We start from the raw sequence: 9,149 nt of genomic DNA, 5'->3' as shown, positions 1-9,149 counted from the left end.
CCGATATTTAAGTTCCTACTTAATCCGTCAAACGTCAACAATCGGATCAAATTCTGACTTTTTGAAGCGATCAGTGTGAAATATTAGCCTCCCAACAACAGTTCTCCATGTTTTATGTTAAAAACTTTAATCGACCCAGTAAAGCAATAAAGACAAAATATTTCAGCTAAACTTTTAGTGAACCGAACCAGGAATTTAAAATTTTTTATACAGAATATAAATGTAAAACATTTTAAAGTAAATGTTTTTCATATGGAAAAATTGAAACAGAATTTTTCATATCCAACTTGTTTTTTTAGATGTTCAGCAATTAACAATTTGTGTAATTTGCTTTAATTTCTAGCAGAAATACTAATTTGAGTTGATATTAATGTTAATGTTGCTACTGATTATCGGTAGTTATGATATTCCATACATTTCCTTAAACTTTCAACACCGTGTGGTAATATTAGCTCAGGTTCACTTATCGGATCAGTATCAGCTGTTGATGCCGATATATCGTGCGTCACTAATTCTGAGTCGCAAATTTTTAATTTTAACGTCTTTCACTTTATTGAATAAAAAATTACATGTTTGATATAAAATGTTCATCTTTAACACCAATAACTTGTTACTAAAGTTTTGGTAAAATCTCAGATTTTATGTAAATTTCAAGTTATTTTTTTATTTTCTTAGACAGAATTTTGACATTTTAAGTAGGGATGCACAAATATCGGTCCAGTAAGTAAAACTGGACCGATATTAACCACTGCTTATCTCCATCTTGTTTGTGATCGGGTGTTTAGCTGGATAAATATCAGTAACATGTATTTATCGGTCATAACCTCAGTATAAATATCGGACGGCGACATCGGTGGATCCATGAGTTTCAGCCTCGTTCTGCAGATTGCAGTGAGACTGAGCTTGAGAATATTATCTTAAATATTCGTATTAATGACGGAGATCGCTAAGATCCAACACGAGAATGTCTAAAATTTATGTTTTCATTCTTAATTTGAGAAATAATTCTGCAGCTTCTGCTCAACATGTCGTAAAAATCAATTCAGGATTTATTTGGTACAAAATTGTAACCTCAGAAGTCAGATTTTTGGATATTGGACTTATGTTTTATAAGGTTTATAGTTAAATGATGAATTCTTAAGTTTTGGTCAGAATTTGAGTTATTTTAAAATCTGTTCTCTTTCTGACACCAACATGGAGAGTTTTGTGTTTTGGAAAATATTTAACATGTTTTATCTTAATTAATGTTGAAATGTGTTTCTAGTCATTTTTACGGAACCGATCTGGGTTCTGACCCGTTGTATTCTGAGCTCTTGGCTCTGGTTCTGATCCGCGGCTGGTTGTCATTACGCCGTCCTGAAGGATTGTTGGTAATTCCTCAGCAGAGCGATTATGTAAGCTGGACGCCGGCCGGTCGGTCCGACCCGAAGGTTCTGCTCAGTCACTGCAGGTTCTGACCGGGTTCTGTTGGCCGGTGCTGGTCGTAATGTGCATTGGATCTGTAGAGAAGCTGAGTTCACACTGACATCAATCTGTTGATATTTTTGCCACATTTCAGATTTAATGCTGATGTTTGATCATTAAACAGTCGAAGCAAAAATTTAACCCTTAAGAAGTTAAAACATTTATTGATTGATGATATTAGCGCGTCAGATGGAGCTGAGGGTCCCGTCCAGAACCAGAACCGTCCAGCTGATGGAGCTGAGGGTCCCGTCAGAACCAGAACCGTCCAGCTGATGGAGCTGAGGTCCGTCACGCTCCATCAGCTGGACGGTTCTGGTTCTGGACGGGACCCTCAGCTCCATCAGCTGGACGGTTCTGGTTCTGGACGGGACCCTCAGCTCCATCAGCTCTAGCTGCTGCTCAACATTTGGGCCCAGATTGGATTTTATTTTACTGATTTTATTTATTTTTTTCTGCAAGATGCAGAATATTCAACCTGCATCAGGACCCGTGTGCTGGGTTCCAGAAGGAAACACTAGGCTAGGCTAGGCTAGGCTAGGCTAGGCTATGCTAGGCTATGCTATGCTAGGCTAGGCTATGGAGAGAACTAGCAGTAGAGTCCTGACTGGACGGTTTTGTCTGGTCCAGTTTGCAGTCCATGCTCCTCTGGACCTTTGACCCGGCGGCTTGTTTACTCAGAACTCTGTTTACACTGATGACCCGGTTCTGGGTCACTGACCGGCTCCATGGCAGCAGTAAAGCAGATAACGGGTCGGTTCTGGTGGGTGCTGCTCAGGAACTGACCCTGGTTGTGGTTCTGTTGACCCACACTCTTTTTTACTTTTAATCAGTTATGAGGCAAAACCTGGAACTGCTGCTGCGCAGTTACTCAACAGTTGTTGCTAGGCGACCAAAGCTTACTCAACAAGTTGTTGCTAGGCGACCAAAGCTTACTCAACAAGTTGTTGCTAGGCGACCAAAGCTTACTCAACAAGTTGTTGCTAGGCGACCAAAGCTTACTCACAAGTTGTTGCTAGGCGACCAAAGCTTACTCAACAAGTTGTTGCTAGGCGACCAAAGCTTACTCAACAAGTTGTTGCTAGGCGACCAAAGCTTGACTGAGTGAGTTAGCTTAGCTAGCCATGAGAGTTGAGCGGCTAAAGTCTTTACTCTGCCTACATCTCCCAGAATGCTGTGCGGTTCTGGATCAGACTTCAGTTAATCTTCTATATGCTGATTGTTCTGGTGTTTGTGACAGATTCTGTTCTGCAACAATAAATCCAGTTTTCCTAAAGTTACTCCGGCTGGTTGGTTCTGACTGACTGGAGACGAAAACCAGCTGGATTGGATCCAAGGCGTTCGGCGTTCCCTCCCGTTTAGTTCCCACGCTGTTCGGCGTTCCCTCCCGTTTAGTTCCCACGCTGTTCGGCGTTCCCTCCCGTTTAGTTCCCACGCTGTTCGGCGTTCCCTCCCCTTTAGTTCCCACGCTGTTCGGCGTTCCCTCCCCTTTAGTTCCCACGCTGTTCAGCGTTCCCTCCCGTTTAGTTCCCACGCTGTTCAGCGTTCCCTCCCGTTTAGTTCCCACGCTGTTCAGCGTTCCCTCCCGTTTAGTTCCCACGCTGTTCGGTGTTCCCTCCCCTTTAGTTCTCACGCTGTTCGACGTTCCCTCCCGTTTAGTTCCCACACTGTTCGGCGTTCCCTCCCGTTTAGTTCCCACGCTGTTCGGCGTTCCCTCCCCTTTAGTTCCCACGCTGTTCGGCGTTCCCTCCCGTTTAGTTCCCACGCTGTTCGGCGTTCCCTCAGTGCCATCGGAGGTGTTGTGTTGCAGCGGGTCCGTTGGTTCCGATCCGATCCGCTGGATGAGTCTCGCTGAAGGTCTCCGGTCGGACGGGTTCATGTTGACCTGAACGATTCTGATTCTGGAGGTTTTTATAATCACATATTGAACCTTTCAAAGTAAAACTCTGAGCTGATGAAGCAGCTGTTTGGGTTCTGCTCCAGTGAACCAGAACCAGCAGAAAGAACCGGTTCTGATCCAAACTGTGGTGAGTCGCATCATGGCTGCTCTGCTGGAGCGTCGGCAGGAGAAAGACGAATGATTATTGATAATAATAACTGATCAATCAGACGACGTGTTTAAAATGCTTCCAGATTGTTATTCCCACATGTTGAATCCCTTCAGGAATTCCTGTTTCCTCCACTGGAAATTTTCACCAAGCAACAAGAACAGCAGCAGAAAACGGAAAACTGGCATTTAGAGATCTGAATATTCAATCATGTTTGTTATGGAGGATGAAAACTGAAGTTAACGCCATGAATTAGAATAAGTTTTATGTTTAACTATGAATATTTATAGCAGCAGGCGAGCAAAGGGTTAAAGGATCAGAGCAAAAACTGGAGGAAACCTGGATCCAGTTTAAAGGATCTGCAGTTTTACTGTTGTTACCAAGAGCAACACGTTTCAAGTATTAAAATAAAAAATGAAACTCCACCAATAAACACATTTTGATTTACAGTGTAACAGTTAAACTTTGGGATCCAACTGATCCAGAATGAAACCTGATGAAGCTCAGCATCAACGCTGCGGTCCGAGTCGGGAATCGTCTCTGGTTCTAATCTGCTGCAGCAAACTGGACCTGCTTAATCTCAATCTGAGCTGCAGATTAGCAGGATTCCTTCTGACGCTGCTTCAGATTGAACTTTGACCTGCTAGGAGCTGGAAAACATTCAACTTCTGAAACATTCAGCTAGCGCCCAGCTACTCCCAGCTAGCGCCCAGCTAACATTCAGCTAACTCCCAGCTAGCGCCCAGCTAACATTCAGCTAACTCCATCTAGCGCCCAGCTGACATTCAGCTAGCGCCCAGCTGACATTCAACTAGCGCCCAGCTGACATTCAGCTAGCGCCCAGCTAACATTGAGCTAACTCCAGCTAACATTGAGCTAACTCCCAGCTAGCGCCCAGCTAACATTCAGCTAGCGCCCAGCTAACATTGAGCTAACTCCAAGCTAACATTCAGCTAGCGCCCAGCTAACATTCAGTTAGCGCCCAGCTAACTCCCAGCTAGCGCCCAGCTAACATTCAGCTAACATTCAGCTAGCGCCAGCTGACATTCAGCTAGCGCCCAGCTGACATTCAGCTAGCGCCCAGCTGACATTCAGCTAGCGCCCAGCTGACATTCAGCTAGCGCCAGCTGACATCAGCTAGCGCCCAGCTAACATGAGCTAACTCCCAGCTAACATTGAGCTAACTCCGCCCCAGCTAAATTCAGCTAGGCCCAGCTAACATTGAGCTAACTCCAGCTAACATCAGCTAGCGCCAGCTAACATTCAGCTAGCGCCCAGCTGACATTCAGCTAGCGCCCAGCTAACCTTCAGCTAGTGTTTGGTCTTTTGCACCAAATGATAATCACATGATGAGCTCCATAACTGAACCTTATCTGAAGGGTCATTTTATAATTCATTTATTTCTTTCTGTTGTTTGTTAATTTTGAATATTTAAAATGTCTTCCAGTTCCAGTGATCAATGTTTTAGAATGTGAACTTATTTGATCTTTCACAATGTGTTGCATCATCATCATTATTATTATTATTATTATTATTATTATTATTATTATTCTAATTATTATTAATCATGTTTCTCGCCGTTTCCTGAATGAGATGAAAACTCTTCCAGCTCCAGCAGAGCAGCGCTGCGTTGGTCCAGCAGACGTGCATCAGGGTCTCACCAAGCTGCATTTCTTCTGCAGTAACGAGCTCTGGACGCGCCTCAGAGGTCAGAGGTCAGCCCATCCTCTGGGTCTGGTGGATGTGCAGCAACGTTCTGCAGCTGAACAGAAACAAAACGGCTTCAGTTATACAAGCTGACATCATTAGAAACCAGAGATCAGGCCGACCTCTGACCTCTGACCCTTCGGCTCCTCAGTGGTTCTTCTAGCAGCTGCAGAACATTCAGGCCCAGAGACGAAAGTCTGAGACAGAGAGACAAACCAGAAGCTGCAGCTGGAGACCTGACTAGAACCAGGAGGGTGGAGCACCAGCTGGTTCTACACCACCTAGATCTACACCACCTGGTTCTACACCACTAGTTCTACACCACCTGGTTCTACACCACCTGTTCTAACCACCTGGTTCTACACCAGCTGGTTCTACACCACCTGGTTCTAGACCACCTGGTTCTACACCACCTGGTTCTAGACCACCTGGTTCTACACCACCTAGATCTACACCACCTGGTTCTACACCACCTGGTTCTACACCACCTGGTTCTACACCACCTAGTTCTACACCACCTGGTTCTACACCACCTAGTTCTACACCACCTGGTTCTACACCACCTGGTTCTACACCACCTGGTTCTACACCACCTGGTTCTACACCACCTGGTTCTACACCACCTGGTTCTACACCACCTAGTTCTATACCACCTGGTTCTACACCACCTGGTTCTACACCACCTAGATCTACACCACCTGGTTCTACACCACCTGGTTCTACACCACCTGGTTCTACACCACCTGGTTCTATACCACCTGGTTCTACACCACCTAGATCTACACCAGCTGGTTCTACACCACCTTGTTCTAGACCACCTGGTTCTACACCACCTAGATCTACACCAGCTGGTTCTACACCACCTGGTTCTAGACCACCTGGTTCTACACCACCTAGATCTACACCACCTGGTTCTACACCACCTAGTTCTACACCACCTGGTTCTACACCACCTGGTTCTACACCACCTGGTTCTACACCACCTAGATCTACACCACCTGGTTCTACACCACCTGGTTCTAGACCACCTGGTTCTACACCACCTGGTTCTAGACCACCTGGTTCTACACCACCTAGATCTACACCAGCTGGTTCTACACCACCTGGTTCTAGACCACCTGGTTCTACACCACCTAGATCTACACCAGCTGGTTCTACACCACCTGGTTCTAGACCACCTGGTTCTACACCACCTGGTTCTACACCAGCTGGTTCTACACCACCTGGTTCTAGACCACCTGGTTCTACACCACCTGGTTCTACACCACCTGGTTATAGACCACCTGGTTCTAGACCACCTGGTTCTACACCACCTGGTTCTAGACCACCTGGTTCTACACCACCTGGTTCTAGACCACCTGGTTCTACACCACCTGGTTCTACACCACCTAGTTCTAGACCACCTGGTTCTAGACCACCTGGTTCTACACCACCTGGTTCTACACCACCTGGTTCTAGACCACCTGGTTCTAGACTACCTGGTTCTACACCAGCTGGTTCTACACCAGCTGGTTCTACACCAGCTGGTTCTACACCACCTGGTTCTAGACCAGCTGGTTCTACACCACCTGGTTCTAGACCACCTGGTTCTAGACCACCTGGTTCTACACCAGCTGGTTCTACACCAACTGGTTCTAGACCACCTGGTTCTAGACCACCTGGTTCTAGACCACCTGGTTCTAGACCACCTGGTTCTAGACCACCTGGTTCTACACCAGCTGGTTCTACACCAACTGGTTCTACACCACCTGGTTCTAGACCACCTGGTTCTAGACCACCTGGTTCTAGACCACTGGTTCTACACCAGCTGGTTCTACACCAACTGGTTCTACACCACCTGGTTCTAGACCACCTGGTTCTAGACCACCTGGTTCTAGACCACCTGGTTCTACACAGCTGGTTCTACACCAGCTGGTTCTACACCAACTGGTTCTAGACCACCTGGTTCTACCACCTGGATCTACACCACCTGGTTCTACACCACCTGGTTCTACACCACTGGTTCTACACCACCTGGTTCTATACCACCTGGTTCTACACCACCTGGATCTACACCACCTGTTCTACACCAACTGGTCTATACCACCTGGTTCTGCACCAACTGGTTCTACACCAGCTGGTTCTACACCACCTAGATCTATGCCACCTGGTTCTATTTCATAGTTCTACACCAGCTGGTTCTACACCACCTGGTTCTACACCACCTGGTTCTACACCACCTGGTTCTACACCAGCTGGTTCTACACCAACTGGTTCTACACCACCTGGTTCTAGACCACCTGTTCTACACCACCTGGTTCTACACCACCTGGATCTACACCACCTGGTTCTACACCACCTGGTTCTACACCAGCTGGTTCTAACCAACTGGTTCTACACCACCTGTTCTAGACCACCTGGTTCTATACCACCTGGATCTACACCACCTGGTTCTACACCACCTGGTTCTACACCACCTGGTTCTACACCACCTGGTTCTACCACCTGGTTCTACACCACCTGGTTCTACACCACCTGGTTCTACACCACCTGGTTCTACACCACCTGGTTCTACACCACCTGGATCTACCACCTGGTTCTATTCATAGTTCTACACCAGCTGGTTCTACGCCACCTAGATCTACACCCTGAAATCCTGCCTGTAGTTTTAAATCACTGAACGGATTAAGATCTGCTGCTGAAGCAGCATTCAGCGTCTATGCGCCACAGATCTAGACTGTTGGACAGGCGTGGCCGGCGGCGTCTCGCAGCCAGCCGGCTGCATCAGCGCGTGCTGCAGCGTGTTCGACCCGAGAACGGTGCCGCAGCAGCTGATCAGCCAGACACAGCTCTGTTTGCAACAGGACCTATGGCAGGCCGTTTTATCATAAAATCTGCTTCACTGCACTCACATCCAGAATCTGGATCTGGTTTGTTTTGGTTCATTAGGATATTTCTAATTATACAATTCACCATTAAATCGTTGAAGATATCTATAATTAATTACTAGTTATCTGAATTTTAATGAAATTTACTAATTGTGAAGTAAATGTAATATATTTAGCTTTTTATTCTGACTACTTGAATACTAAATAAATCTTAAAGAAAGCCTTCTGAAAAGGCCCCTTAATGTGTCGACAGCAGCACTTTCAGCTCTTCAAAGCTGTTTTTAAATGCATGTTTTTGTGTCTTGGTAGGAAACAAATAGGAAATCCTTTCAGATTCCTGCAGATCGTCAAAGTTCTCCTTTTATCCCAAACTGCTGAACTTTCTACATTCTGCCATTTTCTGACAATTTGTGCAGGAAACCCGTAAAGAGGAAGTGGCAGCACAAGGAGCCCAACTGTCCCAATTCAAAATGTGAAAATGAAATGTTGAGCCATGATTAAATCTGATGTCTCTTGAATTATAATTACGGATCTTCACATGACGAACCTGATGACGCCATCTTGAGAGGAATTTCATCAAAAGAATTGTTGCTAGGCAGAATATAAACACAGATCCCAGGACGTAACGATGTGGTTGTGTTGGGTCAAAACTCCAGTGTTAGAAATCTGAATTGTAATTACAGATAGTTGAGTGAAGCTGATTTATGTTAAACAGCTTGCCGTATCCAGATCAACACTTTTCTGGGTTTCCAACAGAAAGTTCTGGAGTCGGTGAGCGTTTCCCATCCGCACAGGAAGCTGCAGCTGCTCCTCAGCATTAGCACAGCGTTAGCATCAGAGTGACGGCGTTCAGCTGCAGCTATCAGCGCCTCCTCCCTCTTTATCAGCGCCACATTTTCTCAGACGCCCCCAGAAACGAACCGACGCAGCGCATCAGTTCCTGAGTCTCACCAAACGCTGCAGCCAATCACTTTCCTTCCTCTGTGGTTCACGTTAAAACTGCTGATTTTAACTTTAAATTTACCAAAATGAAGCGAATCTGAAATCAGGAATTAGCTGAACTGAT

The 9,149-nt window shown here is 45.9% G+C and overlaps 1 protein-coding gene across 1 annotated transcript; it reads right to left on the bottom strand.

Moving 5' to 3' along the window:
• Positions 1 to 2,604: 2,604 nt before the first annotated feature.
• On the bottom strand, positions 2,605 to 4,621 carry LOC145550638 (uncharacterized). The gene is made up of 2 exons (XM_081604474.1): positions 4,150 to 4,621; positions 2,605 to 4,079 (listed from the first exon to the last, which is right to left on the bottom strand). The coding sequence occupies exon 2, from the start codon at positions 3,338 to 3,340 to the stop codon at positions 2,651 to 2,653; it is 690 nt and encodes a 229-aa protein (XP_081460600.1). The 5' UTR covers positions 3,341 to 4,079; positions 4,150 to 4,621; the 3' UTR covers positions 2,605 to 2,650.
• Between the last annotated feature and the right edge of the window lie 4,528 nt (positions 4,622 to 9,149).

The sequence above is a fragment of the Poecilia reticulata genome, unplaced genomic scaffold, assembly GCF_904066995.2.
Source record: "Poecilia reticulata unplaced genomic scaffold, P_reticulata-male-v2 Scaffold_126, whole genome shotgun sequence".
Taxonomy (NCBI): Eukaryota; Metazoa; Chordata; class Actinopteri; order Cyprinodontiformes; family Poeciliidae; genus Poecilia; species Poecilia reticulata.
This window is presented reverse-complemented; position numbering and strand designations above follow the sequence as displayed.